General features: G+C 58.0%; 2 protein-coding genes across 7 annotated transcripts; one reads left to right on the forward strand and one right to left on the reverse strand.

Annotated features, from left to right (window-relative positions):
- Positions 1 to 1,300: 1,300 nt before the first annotated feature.
- Positions 1,301 to 5,742, reverse strand: GPR137 (G protein-coupled receptor 137). Of its 2 annotated transcripts, none has more exons than XM_030833768.2 (8): positions 5,224 to 5,742; positions 3,742 to 4,113; positions 3,609 to 3,658; positions 2,658 to 2,883; positions 2,394 to 2,543; positions 2,140 to 2,268; positions 1,913 to 2,028; positions 1,301 to 1,620 (listed from the first exon to the last, which is right to left on the reverse strand). In XM_030833768.2, exons 2-8 carry the CDS (start codon positions 4,096 to 4,098, stop codon positions 1,461 to 1,463), a joined length of 1,188 nt encoding a protein of 395 aa, XP_030689628.1. In that variant the 5' UTR covers positions 4,099 to 4,113; positions 5,224 to 5,742; the 3' UTR covers positions 1,301 to 1,460. The 2 variants fall into 2 exon arrangements, with proteins under 2 accessions (XP_030689628.1, XP_060159001.1); XM_060303018.1 differs by having other exon boundaries at positions 3,742 to 4,141.
- BAD (BCL2 associated agonist of cell death) lies at positions 5,360 to 16,072 on the forward strand. 5 transcript variants are annotated; one of them, XM_030833784.3, is made up of 4 exons: positions 5,360 to 5,742; positions 6,217 to 6,411; positions 14,814 to 15,007; positions 15,573 to 16,072. In XM_030833784.3, the coding sequence occupies exons 2-4, from the start codon at positions 6,225 to 6,227 to the stop codon at positions 15,696 to 15,698; spliced, it is 507 nt and encodes a 168-aa protein (XP_030689644.1). In that variant the 5' UTR covers positions 5,360 to 5,742; positions 6,217 to 6,224; the 3' UTR covers positions 15,699 to 16,072. The 5 variants fall into 5 exon arrangements, with proteins under 5 accessions (XP_030689644.1, XP_030689643.1, XP_030689641.1 ...); XM_030833783.2 differs by lacking the exon at positions 5,360 to 5,742 and adding an exon at positions 5,846 to 5,935; XM_030833781.2 differs by lacking the exon at positions 5,360 to 5,742 and adding an exon at positions 5,885 to 6,037.
- The last annotated feature ends 57 nt before the right edge of the window (positions 16,073 to 16,129 follow it).

Here is a 16,129-nt window from a genome sequence, read left to right on the forward strand (position 1 = left end):
CACTGTCTGAACAGCAGGGCCCTGGCAGGTCCTGGAACTCATCTCCTCTCTGCTCTTACCCATTTCTTTACAACTCGGATCTTGCCAAAGACCCTCCTCTTGCCTGGGGGCCTCAGCCTTCACGTGGGTGGTTTTAAGCATGGGCTCTAAGGCTGGCCATCCTCTACCAGTAGGGGGCCTAGACAGGTTACCGAACTCTCCCCACCTCCCAGTCCCCACTTACAGAAAAGAAAAGGGATGACTCTCCCCTCAGGCTGCTGTTCTGAGCATTAAAGTGGTTGGCATTTGTAAATGCTGGAAACAGAGCCTGGCACTCACAACTAAGTGCCCTACAAATGTTGGCAATTTTCCTTTCAACAAAAAGTGTTGGTCCAGTTTTGAGCCGACTCTCTGAGTCTCAGATGCGGCCTGCTGCTTACGAGAGCCCCAGGTGAAGGGTTTCAAGACAGGCTCCGTGCTAGGCCCCAGGAACTCCCAGGAGCTGGAACAATTGGCCACACACATGGGCAGGAGACAGACCCTCTGATAAATGACTCCCGGCCGAGGGACAGATGACATCTGTAAGGGCTGTGACTACAGAGGGCAGTGGCTGCACTATTAGGGACAGTCAGGGAAGGGGCCCCCCAGGACCACCAGGCAGGCTGTGTCGGGGCAGACCAACCATCTGGCCAAATCCACACCTGCTAGGGAGATGGGGGCTGCTTGGTTACTGGCCAGCTCCTCCTCCGCAGGCCTTGGACTAACTCCTGGACCTGAAGGCCAGGTTGGGCATAATGACAGGGAAACAGGGTCTCTAGAAATCCCTACCCACTAAGGGTAACAGGCATAAGAGCCATGCAATCACTGTGCCAAGGGACCCGGGAGGGGGGGACACAGTTCCCTGACCTGGAGATGGTAGGCTTCATAAAGGAGGTGAAATTTGAAGATCTTGAGGAAAGAATAGAAATTATTCAAGCGGCGAGGGGACTGGAGTGGTCTCTCTTCTGGTCTCTCTTCCCCTCAGACTGCAGGCTCCTCCGTCTCCTCACCCACCAGCCTCGGGGGAGATAAATGGCCCCTGCCCAGCCCAGCAGCCCCCCTCAAGGGCCGGTGTCTGATCGGCCTTAGACCAAACAGGCAACGGTGTGAGAAACACAAGCAGACAACTGACAGACAGTGAATAGACTCGGGGCACACACTGTTTATTGAGTGGCAGGCGCAGGAGAGGTAGCTGGCTCTGGTGTGGAAGCAGAGGTGGTAGATCATGCCAGGCTGCTATGAGCCTCTGGCAGCCAGGGCCATGCCCCCCATCCTCGGGGACAGCACAAGCTCACTACAACAGGAGTAGCAAGGAGCCGGCCTGGGAAAGAGGCAGCCACAGCCCCCGGGATCCCGGGCAAGAAGCGGCAGATGAACTTGGCACAGGGGTCTGGGGTGGGAGGGACTGGGGTCTGGGTGTTCTGCGGGGAGATGAAGGGGGATCACGTCTGTGGGGTAGAGTAGAGACTGTGATGGTGGCTGCCTGGTCCCAGAACCTGGGAGAAGAGCAGAGGAGTGGTCCGCGTCTGGCTGCCCCCGCACCAGCCTGGCTCCCGCCCGATGGCACCGTACCAGCTGCTGGAGCCTAGGCTGCCTGACATGCTGCAGGCAGAGAAACAGGCTCAGTCCCACGGCAGTCACTAGGACCACAGTCGCAAGAGTTGGGGGAGGGAGAGACATCTGGAAGAGCCCAGTGACCCAGACCTCTCTGACTATGGCAAACTTCATCTTGGAGGGAGAGGTGGAGGCTTCAGCAATAGCAAACCACAGGGGACCTCACCTGGTACAGATCGTGGCACGGGTGGGGGTGTGGGAAGGCCCAGCTGTAGGTCCCCATGGCTCAGTGGGGCAACCCGGGAGCCCAGGGCTCCTGAGGTGGAACCGGGACTCCTACCTGGTGCTCTCACCCCGGCTGTGCTCCCAAGAGCAGCCCTCATCCTCGCAGTGTGCCCGGTCGAAGAAGTAGGAACGGGAGCCAAAGACCTGCCCGTTGAGGATGCGGCTGGTGCTCTGGGGGAGGGAGCCGCCATTGATGCTTCCTCCTGCCCCCCACTGCCCTCCCCCAACCCCCAGAACCCAGCCCAGGTACCCCCAGTGCCGCCCCTCTCCACTGGCCCTCACCAGGTCCTGCGGGGGCCGGTGCACCCGGAAGAAGCCCACCAGCAGGGTGGTGGGCAGCAGCTCCCACACAAAGAGGATGAGGCCAAACACCAGGTAGCCTTTGTTCCCCAGGTCGTTCACCAGGTCCGCCTGTGGGGAGGCAGGGGCTGTGCCAACCTGCAGTCGTGCCAATGGGGCACCCAGACAGGGCCCAGGCCAGCTTGGGGCCAAGAGCCACAGCTACTGAGGAGGCGGCAGACGTGCCGAATGCCCACCTGATCAGAGACGTTGTACCAGTCATAATCGAAGGCGTCCAGCCGGCTCCGGGGGGCCAAGGCCAGGGCCGCCAGGTTGTAGCAGGCCCGGCTGGCATAGAGCAGAACCATGGCGCCACCCATCGCAGCTGCCTGGCACACGCTGGTCCCCTGGCACAGATGACAACAGAGGATCCTTAGGGAGGGTAGGCTCCGGCTTTCTCTCTACTCTGAAGACCCCAAACACCCCACAGGACACTCAGGCATCAGCCCTTGTGGCCCTACCTTGGCCTCCAGGTAGATGCTGGTGGAGGGAGCCCGCCGGGCGACAAGGCAGAGGCAGGCGGCAAGAGAGAGTGCGCAGATAACAAACAGGGAGTCGCTCACCAGGACGCGCACCAGCAGGAGGGCCCAGGGCTGTGCCCGGCGCCGGCGGGACAGCACTGCACACAGCACATTCACCAGCAGAAAGAGCAGCGAGGCCCCCACGAAGGCCCCTCGGACAGCCAGCCTGCGGCCCACAACACGGTCAGCCCCAGAAGACCACCCTTGGCGCTCCCCAACCACCCAGCCTCCCCCAGGAGACCCCGGTGTCCATCAGAACCTCAGGTCATCCAGTCTGAACCCTGCTCCTCTAGTTTTACAGATGAGGAAACTGAAGCTAAAGGGGTCAGAAGATGACTGACGGCTGTGGTACAGCAGAAAGAGCACTGGATTGGGAGTCAGGAATCTGGGTTTAAGCCCTGGCTGTGCCTCCTGCCAGGTGTGTGATCATGAACATGTTGCTTTACCTTGCTGGGCCTCAGTGTCGTCGCCTCTCAAATGGGGCTAATAACAGCTTCACAGGTAAGTTGTAAAAATTAAAGATGTTTGTGAAAGCTCTTAATAAACTGTGAGATGTTATACAAATGACAAGAGTATCACTGCCCAAGGTCACCCAGAAGTGCCCTTTGGCTTTGGAGTTTCCAAGGGCTGGAGCCTCCAACTCTTCCTCCATCATGGATGACATTGGTACCCTCTCCCTTCACAGTATGTCAACTGTTTCTATTATAGTTGTCCTTCACATGTGCAATGCCCCTGCTGAGCCATCTGCACCAGATGCCTAACTCTTCCAAGCTTTTCACAAATATTCTGGGTTGTCCTCGCCTCAGACCTACCAGGGAGGAAGGAATGGACACCGGGCTTCTCCCTGCCCCTGACCTGGAGGCTGAACCCACCAGTGTCCCGAGTACTTACAAGCCTCGGCTCATCTCTGGCCGACGCTTTGCCTTGGCCTTGAACACCACCTGGGAGCAGAGATGCCCATCATTCTTTGGGGCCCTTGGGGCTTGCCACCCCATTGCCCGCCCCCACCCGTCACCATGGTTACCTGGGCAAAGTAGAGGTTCATAAGCGTCAGTGTGAAGAACTGGAGGCAGACAGGACAGCAGTAGAGAAGCCAGAAGGGCAGTGGCCCCAGACGGTTGGCTCGGGGTGTATCTCGAAAGTAGAAGGAGAAGAGGGTGGTACGCAAGGCAGCCCAGAGCAGACAGAGTGCCAGGAACACCGTCTGATAGCTGAGACGCTTGTGCCCATACAGGAGCACCAGCCAGAGCTGGGCATAGACGGAGAAGAAGAGCAGGGCGTACAGAGTGGTGTAGGCCGCAGTCAGCCCCAGGGTCACGGCGGGCGGCAGCGCAGGCACCAGCCCAGCAGCAGGCACCAGGCCAGACAGGTTACTCTCCATGTCAGGGAGGGAGGCCTGAATCCCGGAGACAGAGATGGAGGGGCTGGCAGGGGGCCAGGGAAATAAATACGGAGGGGTGGGAGTTGTAGGGTGCAGAGACAGAGATGGGGAGCTCAGGGGGAAAGAAGTTGTGGCTGGCCAGGCCCTCCCCCCCTGAATAGAGGGACCCTTGCCTTTGCGGGGCGCAGGCAACCTGGGCCCCTCACTCAGGGGTGTGGAAGGACAGCCTTTCCTCTCCAGGGCAGAGGGGGATGGGAGCACTGCTCTCTGGGCCAGCCTCAGAGCCGGGGGTGGGGAGAGGGGTGGAGGTGCAGAGTCTGAAGAAGAGGGGTCCCTGGTCTTGGTCGCTGGAGTCGTCCTGGCAGGAGGGGGAGAGCCGGCCAACGCCAGTCTGCTCAGGGTAGCGGCCGCTGCTGGGGACGCTCAACGCCTGGCTCTCCCCCTCCCCAAACTGGGGGACTCTTTCCCCTCCAACAATCCGGATGGGGAGGGCCTCTGCCTTCCGTCCTCGGGATTCCGGACGCTGCCCCCACCCACCCCCCACTGCGTCTACTCCCCAGCCGCGGGGGGCGGGAGGAGGCCGACGCCGGGTCCTCAGGCCGCCGATGGGTAGCCGGCTCCGGTCGCTGGGACGCGGGGCTCCGGCTCCCCGGCTCCCGCTGCTCCGCCCCCTCCTGCGCCTGCGCGGCCGCCGTTCGCTACGCAAATTGCTCAGAGTCTGGCCCCTGCTACGCAGAACCGCGCCGCACCCGGCGCGGAACCGTTCGAGAATTGGCGCGACTTGCGCCGCCGGCGGGCGTCAGGGGTTACAAGAGGCGGCGAGCGACCGTGACGCTCGGGCTGCGCCGCGTCCGGCCAGTGCCCGGGTGGGCACTGCCCGCGGCCAGCTGCCCTTGCTTCTTTGGGGGGCCGGCAGTTCCCATGCTTCTCTTCCCCATCCTCAAATCGAGATCATGCCGCCCGACCCGGGGCGGTAACGACTTCCCTTCACCCGGTCTCTGAACGAAACTTCCGCCCTCAGCCAAGATGGCCTCCGGGGCCCGCCCCCGGGCCTTATCCCGCCTGGCCCCGCAGCCCGCGCTAGCCGGCCCGCGCACTCCCTGGCCGGCGGCGATTCCCGCTCACCTGGCCCGCCGTCTGCCAGGCGCGAGGCTCCGCGAGTCCTATGGTCACCCTTATAGGGGCCCCTGTCCCTTCTGCGCCGGGGCAGTCATCCTGCCAGGGCGGAGGCTCCCTCTCTTATCTCGAGTGCTCCCGAGTTGGCGCGGGGAGTGGCGCCCCTGATGCGGGCGGTGCGAGGTTTCCACCGCGGGAAGAAGGGAGGGGGACTTCCCGAGCCGGCCACCCGGTTCTGACGGAGCAGTGACAACAACAACAGTTGCATCCGACGGCTGAGCTTCAATTAAGGCTTTGCAAAGTGCCTTCACCCACAGTAATCACCACTCAGTTTACAAGGATCACCGACTCCTGAGGGAGGTGTCATTATCCCCATTATACAGGGGTGGGAATTAAGGCCCAGAGGGCCTGAAGGACTCGTCAGCAGGAGCTGGCCCCCAGATGGGGACTCCAAAGAACCCCTCATCTGCTCCCACACACGCCCAAGGCATAAGGAAGTCGGGAGCTGAGCATCCGGAGACGTAGAAGGTACCCAGGAGGAAGGTGGTGGGCGGGGCCCGGGCCGTTAGTAGCCCCGCCTGCTGGCCAGTTAGTGACATTTCGAGAGCTGATTGGGCCGTGTCGGTGACAGTTCCCGTTGCCCAGGCAACTAGGGCCGGGCTCCCTCGGTGCTAGAGGGACGCGGCGGGCCCGGGTCAGGGGCCTCGAGATCGGGCTTGGGGTGAGACCTGTGTGCCGTCACCACGGGCGGGTCTGGCCGAGGCCTGGGTAGGGGCCTGGGGCTGCCGTACCGCCCCAGGGCTCTGAGAGATTTAGATCCTGGGTGGGTAGGTTGAGCTTCCTGCTGTGCCAGACTCAACGGACAGATGGGGGCCTGGGAGGCAGGGTGGACCTGGGGTTCTGAGGTGGGAGAGGGAGCCAGGGATGCCTGCGCCCCCCCCCCACCGCCGGCCCCCGTTAGCCCCAGCTGTGCCCTAACCACCTACCATCTTACCCCCGCAGCCCAGAGCATGTTCCAGATCCCAGAGTTTGAGCAGAGTGAGCAGGAAGACTCCAGCCCTGCAGATAGGGGCCTGGGCCCCAGCCCCACAGGGGACAGGCCCCCAGGTCCCAGCAAGCACCAGCAAACGGCCCCAGGCCTCCTGGGGGAAGCTGGTCACCAGCAGGGGCAGCCAGCCAGCAGCAGCCACCATGGAGGTAGGCACCCCTGCCCCAAAAACAACCACCTGGCCTCCAGCCCAGTAGCTCCCTGCACCCCAGCCACATCCACACTCACTGCGTGGCTTTGAGCAAGTCCCTAACCTCTCTGCACCTCAGCTTCCTCCTCGGTAAAACAGAGCAATTAGTCACCACCAACGTAGTGCTGTGGGGATGATTAGGAATACCTAAGAAGCAATTATAGAGCTGGTGCTTGGTAAGTGGTCAAAGTACGCAGCTCTTAGCTTAGGGCCAGGACAGAATCACTGAGAGGCAACTTAGGTCACACTTGCTTGGCATTTCCTTGGGGCTAGAAGACTTGGTGGTGCCCTGCCCCAGGCTAGCACTTTCCCTGAGATCCCGGGATCCAACCTTCCAGCCCCAGCTATGTTCTTTCCAGCCCTGTGGCTCACACGCGGGTTGTCCTTGCCAGTTGCCAGGGCCAGGTGACCCCAAGAGGCAGACAGCCCTACCAGGCAGCGGGTCTGTGTGGGGCTGGGGAAGCATCGGCTGTCCTCCACATCTACTGAGGGGGACCCAGCGCTGAGATGGAAGGATGGGCCCTGGAGGGCAGTGGCCATTTCTCAGTAGTCCCCACCTCCCCAGTGGCCAGCACAAGCCTTGGCACCTGGAACAACCACAGAGCTCTTCTGAAAACAAAACTCATGTCCCTCACCTGTGGAAGCCGAATTGACGCCCTCCCATTTTCAGGAGCAGGAAGGCTTATTTAAGACCCCCTCCCCAGGGAATTCCCTGGCAGTCCATTGGTTAGGACTCAGTGCTGTCACTACCTAGGACCCGGGTTCAATCCCTGGTCAGGGAACTAGGATCCTGCAAGCCATGCGGCGCAGCCAAAAAAAAAGAAACAAACAAACAAAAAGGTTGGTATTCAGTTATTAGTCAGGGATATAATCTCTAATACAAAACAAAACAAAAAACCCTCCCTACCCCACTGTCTGTCACACTGAACTCCGCAGGTTTTCTTTAACTTCCAGATTTTTTTTTTTTTTTTTTTTGTGGTACGCGGGCCTCTCACTGTTATGGCATCTCCCGTTGTAGAACACAGGCTCCGGACGCGCAGGCTCAGCGGCCATGGCTCATGGGCCCAGCCGCTCCGCGGCATGTGGGATCTTCCCGGACCGGGGCACAAACCCGTGTCCCCTGCATCGGCAGGCGGACTCTCAACCACTGCGCCACCAGGGAAGCCCAACTTCCAGATTTTTGCACTTGCTGTTTTTCTGCTTGAAACAGCTTTCTGCCCCCGCCCCCCACCTGGCTGTCCCTTCCCATCTTCTGTGTCAAGTGCTGAATGTATGTTCCAGCTGCCAGGGGTTCATCAGTGACCAGAAGAGAGAAACCCTTGCCCTTGTGGTTGGCCACATTCTAGTAGGTGGAGGGAGACAAACCATAAACAAAGAAACAAAGCAGTGAGTGATATAATGCGTTAGAAGATGATGCACTACATGACACACTCTTGACTTTCTCATTGGAATCCAGAGTACTGGGGGGCCGGGGGAGTGATTTTAACTGAGGTGGTCAGGGTGGGCCTTGGTAAGAAGCAACATTTCAGCAAAGGCTAGAATCATTGAGGGGTGAGCCAGGCAGAGGTCTCTGGGAAGACAGATGCAGGCAGAGACCTGCAGGCGGAGGGAAGGGCACATGCAAAGGCCCTGAGGTCAGGACACAGTTCAGGCCAGTGAGGGGAGGGAGGTTGGAGAGGTAAGGGAGGGGGAGGGGCCGATGGACAGGGCCTTGAAGGCCCAGGTGAGGACTCTGGCTTTCACTTTGAGTGAAAACCTAGAGGGCTTTGATCTTATTTGGACCTCGAGAGAATCACCAGGGCCCCTGTGTTGAGCCGGGTCTGCATTGGGCAGAGGCAGGGGCGGTGCCACAGGGGAGGATGGTGATCTGTGCCAGGCTGGTGGTGGTGGAAGTGGTAAGCAGCTGGACTCTGGGTTTCTCTTGAAGGTACAGCTGGCAGGATTTGCTGGCAGACAGTTGTGGGGTATGAGGCACAGAGAAGATGGCTGCAAGGGATCTGGCCTGGGCACCTGGAAGGATGGAGTCGCTCTTAACTGAGATGGAACTGAGACGGCGTGGGGTGAGATCAGGAGCCCTGTTTGGGCCAGAGCAGGTTAGAGGTGCCTTTTGGGCATGCAGGTGGAGACTTCTAGTAGGGGTAGATACCTGTAGAAGTTGGCAGTCGCTGATGTAGTGTTCTGTGGGCCCTGGGAACCAGTGTAGACAGGGGAGGAGCTGGACTGAGCCTGGGGATCCAGTCTGCAGAGGGCAGCAGGAGAGGAGGAGTCAGCACTGGGGTCTGAGAAGGAGGGAGCGGTCTGGTAAGGAGAGGGCGAGCTGAACCCGTGAGGCTCCTTCCAGGGCTGCTGGAGGAGGACTGTGAGTAGAGCACTGGACTCGACACAGGGCCAGTGCAGCTTGGGTGGCAAGTGGGGAGGGATGATAGGAAGAGGGTTGGAGGTAGAAAGGGGAGCCCACCCCCTCTCGGCAGCTGAGCTCTGGCAAAGAGGAACAGAGGAGCGGGTGGCAGCTGAAGGCCCAAGGAGGGTCAAGGAAGGGTTGTTTTATTATGTCTTTTATGATAGAAAGGGAAATGAAAAGAGCATTTGGTGGTGGGGGGCCCATGCTGCGCGGCTTGTGGGATCTTAGTTCCCCAACCAGGGATGGAACCCATGCCCCCTGCAGTGGAAGCATGGAGTCTTAACCACTGGACCACCAGGGAATTCCCAAAAGAGCATGTTTGTAAGCTGATGGAGTAATCCAGGAGCGAGGAAAATACTGGAGGATGCAGAAGAGAAGGGAAGCTTGCTGGAGAGGTGTCCCTGAGTAGGAGAGAGCAGTCTGGTGTGCAGGGGAGGGGCGGCTCAGCTAAGAGCGGTGGAGGGCAGGGGGAGATACCTCATGGGAACTAGTAGAAGTCTCTCTCATGGGTGCTTCCATTTTCTTGGTAAAAGGAAGCCAGGTCTTGAGCCAGGAGTGAGGGTTGGGAGAGGGATGGGGGCTGATGGGGAGAGAGGAGCAGGTTTGAAGTGGTTGTCTTCGCCTAGAGGATGGAGTGTGGAAGGTGTGCTGGGCAACATCTAGGGTGCCACTGGGTCTCGTGACCGTGAATTTGAACTGAGGTGGCACGGCTGTGCTTTCCTCCAGCCCCACTGGCCAGTCGGCTGCCTGTGGGAACTGGCAGGGAGTTGGCCTTAACCAGACCTGTGCTGGTCTCAACCCAGTGAGAGAGGTGGCTGGGGGCTTAGCTCGTGTGCAGTGTAGGCTGGCCAAGTGTGAGGAGTCCCAGCATCATTAGAGTTGGGGTGCCAAGGCAGGGAGCTGGGAAGGACCACTTCGGTGCCATGAATGAATGAAGACACGAGCGGCTAAGGGAGTGGCTGGGGAGAGAACGGCAGGGAGCTCCAGTAATCTCCTGCACCCACAAGGGGCCCACCCTGTGGGCGGTGGGTGCTTGAGGCCCGGAGTGGGAAGGGTGGCACAGCCCAAGAAACTAGATTTGTGGAGGAAGGAGTGAGAATGGTCTGAAGCAGCAGTAAGCCAAGGGGATGCCTATCCCAGCTCCAGGTCCAGCCATGAGGAGGCCTGCAGGGGAGAAAACAGCCACCATGTAAGAGGACTGCACTGGATTCCTTAAACTTTTCTTTTTTAATTAATTAATTTTTGGCAGCATTGAGTCTGTTGCTGCGCGCAGGCTTTCTCTAGTTGCAGCGAGCGGGGGCTACTCTTCGTTGCGGTGCGCAGGCTTCTCATTACAGTGGCTTCTTCTCTTATTGTGAAGCATGGGCTCTAGGCGTGGGATTCAGTAGTTGTGGCTCGTGGGCTCAGTAGTTGTGGCTCACGGGATCTAGAGCGCAGGTTCAGTAGTTGTGGCTCATGGGCTTAGTTGCTCCGCGGCATGTGGGATCTTCCCTGACCAGGGCTCGAACCTGTGTCCCCTGCATTGGCAGGTGGATTCTTAACCACTGCGCCTCCAGGGATGCCCATCCTTAAACTTTGGACTTAGTTTTCGATGTCTAAAAAGCAAGTGATTTTTCCATAAAAGATCCGCAAGTGCCAGCGACCTGCCAGAGCCACAGGGCCACTGCCCCCTCCAGATGGGCAGGGTCCTGTCACTCTTCATAATCCCTGCCCCCACACCCCTGCTGTAGTGGACGGCGTGTGTCCCCAGGGCGGGCCTGTGGCCACCTTGTGTGCTGTGACAGCTCCATTGCATAGCCTGGTGCCTGGGGCGGCTGGTGCGTGGATGATGGAGAGGGGAGGAAGGACATGCAGTGGGAGAAGCAGCCCAGTGCCGGGCCCTGGGCCAGACTGCAGGGGTCAAGCTCAGCTCTCCCCTCTACTGGTAGCTCGAGCTTGAGCAGGTTACTCAACTCACTCTGCCTCAGTTTTCTTTGTTTTTCCTTTTTAAAAAATTGAAGTGTGGGCTTCCCTGGTGGCGCAGTAGTTGAGAGTCCGCCTGCCGATGCAGGGGACACGGGTTCGTACTTCACCATAGTAAGTGAAGTCAGAGAAAGAAAATATCACATGATATCACTTATATGTGAAACTAAAAAAAATGATACAAATGAACTTACTTACAAAACAGAAATAGACTCACAGACATAGAAAACAAACTTACGGTTACCAAAGGGGAAAGGAGGTGGGAAGGGATAAATTAGGATTTGGGGATATTTTTTTCTTTTTGGCCGTACCACGCTCAGCTTGTGCGATCTTAGTTCCCCGATCAGGGATTAATAACCTATAATGGAAAAGAATCTGAACAGGAATATATATATGTATATGTATGTATAACTGAATCACTTTGCTGTATACCTGAAACTAACACATCATTGTAAATCGACTACACTTCAATTTTTTCTTTTCTTTTTTTTTGTTTTTTTGTGGTACACGGGCCTCTCACTGTTGTCTCTCCCGTTGTGGAGCACAGGCTCCGGATGCGCAGGCTCAGCGGCCATGGCTCACGGGCCCAGCCGCTCCGCGGCATGTGGGATCTTCCCGGACCAGGGCTCGAACCCATGTCCCCTGCATTGGCAGGCGGATTCTTAATCACTGTGCCACCGGGGAAGTCCCAAAGAAGAATAATATTTTATTTCAGTGTCCCAAATACAATTTTGGTGGAATACAGCAATGCACAGCCATGTATATATTGTTTCTGGCTTCTTTCAAGCTATGACTGCAATGTTGAGTAGTTGTGACAGAGACTGTGTGGCCTGCAATGCCCAAAATATTTACTATGTGGCCCTTTACAGAAAACATTTGCCAGCCTCTGCTTTAGTGTTTTCTGATTTCCTCAGCTCTGAGCAAGGTGGGGGTATGTTCTCTACAGGACGGTAAGGGGCTTTTGTACCCCAAACGGCTTTGGGGACACAGGAAGCCTCGGCCAAGACACGACAGGCAGCGCACCTGCTCAGGGAGGAGTGCCACGCTGCTCTCCTGCTGGGGGCGAACAGTAAGTGCACCACCCACGTGTGGTAGAGCAGGATCCAAACCCAGCCCTGCCTGATGGCAAAGCCTCACTGCCTCAAACTGTCTGGAACATCACTGTTTTAATGAAGTGTGCAAGGATGCTCACAGAAGCATGAACATGGATGTGTCCAGCCCCATGCACGTACCCAGAAGCCCAATGGGTAAAGAACTTAAAGCCTGGTGGTGGGCCTCGGGGCACCTCCAGCCCTAGGCCCCTCCCAATTCCCCACCCCAGCCCCAGGCAGGCTCTCTGGAAGGATGGTGTGAGTGGGCAGGCCTGGGTACCCACCCATGCTCACAACCAGACAGGAGCCACGCCCATCTCTCACCCTTACCTTCCCCAAACTGGGAGAGGCCACCTCTGCCGTGCCCCGGGGCATGTAGGGGTGAGAGCTGATTGAAGGTTGGATGCATAGGGTGGGAGGGGCATATCCACTTCCCCCTGGGAGTTCACAGAAAATCCCTCAGATTTTTTTCTAGTAAACAGAAGGACACTTAAATGTTCAGTTTACTCTCAGGAGTGTCATTTTGACAATGGCTGGCTTGGCGTTGCTAAATCCACGGCTTTGGTAAAAATCCCCACTCCTTAGGGTAGGCCGCTGGTAGAGCTGGCACTTACAGGAGGACCAGGGGTGCCTTCCCAGACCTGAGGCCCCAAGGTGGCCCGTGGTGCTGCTGGCGGGAGCCGGGGGCATGAGAGTTAAGCACACAGGCACAGGAGCCAGACTGGTTGGGTTGGAATCCCAGCTCTGCCATCTACTAGCTGTGTGACCTTGGGCATGTTACTTACCCTCTCTGTGCCTTAGTTTTCTCCTCTGTAAAATGGAGACAGGGAGTAACCTCCTTCATAGGATATGATGAGGACGTAAGGAATTGATACACACGAAGCACACTTCCAACCTGACACAGCGAGTGCTCTTCTGCTTGCTCTGATTCCTAGGCGAGGGTGCAGTGCCCCCCTGCCAATCACTCATCTTCTGACCCTTGGGCCTTGCATCTGTCAAGTGTGGAGGTGTGTGTATTCTTAGTGCTGGTAAAAGAAAATAATAGCTGATGTTTCCTAAGCATTTAAGTGACCGGGCAGGGTGTACCAGCTGTGCGACCCTGGGCAAGTTCCTAACCTCTCTGTGCTTCTACTTCCTCATGTGTGAAATAGGGAGAACTTGGCCTCTGCTTCACTGGGAAGCTGGGAGCCTGCAGGACATGAAAAATGCAGAACTGGGTGCTCTCCCTGTGTCATTTGTTCTCGTGGAGGTCCTGGGGTCTGGGGTCCATTTCACAGAGGACTACACTGAGGCCCCAAGGGATTAAAGAAAAGGTCCCAGGTCACAAAGCAGGAAGGTGGTGGTGGGGACCCCGGCCCTGCTGCCCACGCCTCACGGAACTGGTCAGCGCTCTGCAGATGGGCCTATTCTCATCAGGGGTCTTGCTGCTCTCAGCTCCTTAGCCCCCACGCCCAATCCCAGCTGCTGATTTAGCTGCCCGTTCCCCACTGCCAACTCACTCCTCAAAGGCTTTATGGTCTCCCTACCTACCTGACCTCAGGCTTTGGTGACGCCCAGGAGCTCCGACCACCCGCTTAGCCTAGGCCTTTCTGGATCCAGCCCCCTCTTCCCTTTTTGGCTTTCTCAGCCATGTGTCTGGAGATGGGACCCTTGGAGGCCCAGCAGCCCTGGAGCTGACCCACAGGCCTTTTGGGAGGGGATGAGACAGTTACCCCTGGTTTCAAGACCGGGTCTAGATCTTAGTTTCTCCAAAACGCCTCCCTGTGGACGCTGGCCCCCTGCACTTCTTCCATGCCTGTCTTTCACTCTATACTTAGTTCTGGATTTTGCTCCTGGGAGTGTTCTAGGTCTTTGCTGGACTGCGTATGGGGGTGGGGTTGGCAGGAGTTCGGGAGATGGCACACAGTATCTACGTCGGTCAAACTCAGGACACACCTCTTTGCATAATGATCCACCACGCCCTTTCAGCTTAGCACTTTCCAGCTCTTTATGTGACCCTTATGCAGTCACTGGTAGTAAGGACTACGTTTATCCCCACAGAGAGGTGAGGGCACAGGTGCAGGGAGTTGAAGGGCAGCTGGACAAGGGAAGAAGTGTAGCTCAATGGATAATCACTGGACTCTGGATTCCAACAAACCTCTAGGGACTAATAGCCTCAGAGCTTCACAGCTGTGGGACCCTGCGCAAGTCTTAACCTCTCTTAAGCCTCTGTCTTCTCATCTGCAAAGTGGAAGCAATGTTAGTACTCACCTCCCAGGATGGTTAGGAGGATAATGAAGTAATGCCCAGGGCCTACTAGCACACAGCAAGTGCTCCCTAAGTATTACCTAAAGTCAACAGACCTTTCTGGACAATTTCTCCAAAGTGGGTGTTGTGAGAGGTACAGACACGCTGCTGACAGGCTCTTGTTCTCTGGGGGCCCAAGGTCTCCTGTAGGCCACAGCAGTGAAACAAATGGACCCCAGCAGGTCAGCTGCAGGTCGCCTGGCTGGGGCGACCTCCTCATCCAGGGGACTGGCTTCCTCTGCGGGGGAATGGGGCTGAGGAAAGAGCTACCGGCCCAGGGGGTTGCTGGGAAGCCCCAGCATCACGCACTCGCAGCTCTAACTACTAGTTCTTATGCCCTTATTTTGTGCCAGGCACAGAGGAAAGTCATTTTATACACTAAGGGCCTGGCCCATTATTGGGGCTCAATTAAGATTTGTGGGATTAGTGAGAAGTTAATTCGAATCTTCACAAAAGCCCCATGAGTTTCCCTTAGGAGGGAACTGGGGCTCTGAGAGGTAGAGTGATGTGCACGCAAAGACCACAGCGGGCCGACGGAGCTAATGCTGAGGGCTTCGGCAGAGCTGGGGCCACAGAGGAGTTGAGATTCACGTCGTCCCCACCCCCTGACCTTCTCTGCAGGCACTGGGGCTGTGGAGACCCGGAGTCGCCACAGCTTCTACTCCGCGGGGACGGAGGATGAAGAAGGGACGGAGGAGGAGGAGCCCAGCCCCTTCCGGGGCCGCTCGAGCTCGGCGCCCCCCAACCTCTGGGCTGCACAGCGATATGGCCGCGAGCTCCGGAGGATGAGCGACGAGTTCCACGGCTCCTTCAAGGTGAGCTCCGACCGGGGCGCACAAGGCACCGTAGTCCCGGAGCATGACGGGACCTATACTCCCGGGGCTCCTCCCACTGGGCTGTCCCATTCGAGTCCCACTGCATGTCGGGATTTGCGGTCTCGGGACTCCTCCCTCCAGCCTGTCCTTTCCCGAGTCCCAGGGCATTTCGGGATCTATAACCCAGACCCCGCTCCAGAAGGCCCAGGCTCCTGGGTTCCCCAAATCCTTTGAGCGCGGGGCATGCTGGCATCTGTGCTCCTGACCGATCTCTTTCGGATATCCGGGTTCCTGGACCTCAATTTCGGAACCCCTTAATTTTCGAATTACGGTCCCATCTTCCAGGTGCCAGATCTCCAGCTCTGGCGCTTACAGGGTCCTAGGCATCCTCTCTTCCCGCCCCCGGCATGGAGGGTCTGGGATCTCGGTACAGGGCCTGCTGGCACTATTGTCTTTATCTCCCCCGTGATCTCACTTGGCGGTGGGATTCCGGAAGCGGAGGGGCCAGGCTCGAGGTGCCAGGATAAGCTAATTCACATAACCCTTTCCTCCTCCCACCCCGAAGGGACTTCCTCGCCCGAACAGCGCGGGCACAGCGGCGCAGATGCGACAAAGCCCCAGCTGGACGCGCTTCCTTCAGTCCTGGTGGAACCGGAACTTGGGGAGAGGAGGCCCCGCCCCCTCCCAGTGACCTTCTGTCCCACATCCCGAATCTCCGAACCGCTGCTGGCGGCCATCTTGGGAGTGGGCGGAAGTCTTTTCTGCAGGCCTTATGCAAAAGGAGGCTGTTTCGTCCCTTTCAGAAGGAGGCGGTCTGACCCAGAGCCCAATTCCCTTCCGGTGTGTGCGAGGACCGCGGAGGGGCTCGGCCCCCGTCGGAAGTCTTGAAGTTTTTCCGCCCTTAGGTGCTGGAAATGGCCCTGTGACCCCGCCCCCGGCACTGGGCTGCCACAGTCGCCTTCGCCAGTTGCGAGCCGGAATTAACCCTAACTTCGCCAGAACCCTTTCCTCCGCGGTAACGCTGCGGGCCGATGCTCGCTAGAAATGTGGTAATAAAGCCCGCGTCTGTGCCGTGGAGTCTCCTATGTCCGTCGCTTGGGGCTTCGCGGGCAGGGGGAGCGG

This window comes from Globicephala melas, chromosome 8, assembly GCF_963455315.2.
Source record: "Globicephala melas chromosome 8, mGloMel1.2, whole genome shotgun sequence".
Lineage (NCBI taxonomy): Eukaryota > Metazoa > Chordata > Mammalia > Artiodactyla > Delphinidae > Globicephala > Globicephala melas.

Coding starts and splice junctions, on each gene's coding strand:
- BAD (XM_030833784.3), top strand. CDS start 6,225: ATGTTCCAGATCCCAGAGTTTGAGCAGAGTGAGCAGGAAGACTCCAGC. Junction 6,412..14,813: donor CAGCAGCAGCCACCATGGAG/GTAGGCACCCCT, acceptor CCTTCTCTGCAG/GCACTGGGGCTGTGGAGACC. Junction 15,008..15,572: donor AGTTCCACGGCTCCTTCAAG/GTGAGCTCCGAC, acceptor CCCACCCCGAAG/GGACTTCCTCGCCCGAACAG.
- GPR137 (XM_030833768.2), bottom strand. CDS start 4,098: ATGGAGAGTAACCTGTCTGGCCTGGTGCCTGCTGCTGGGCTGGTGCCT. Junction 2,884..3,608: donor CCAGAGATGAGCCGAGGCTT/GTAAGTACTCGG, acceptor TGTGGGCCGCAG/GCTGGCTGTCCGAGGGGCCT. Junction 2,269..2,393: donor GGTACAACGTCTCTGATCAG/GTGGGCATTCGG, acceptor GCCTCCCCACAG/GCGGACCTGGTGAACGACCT.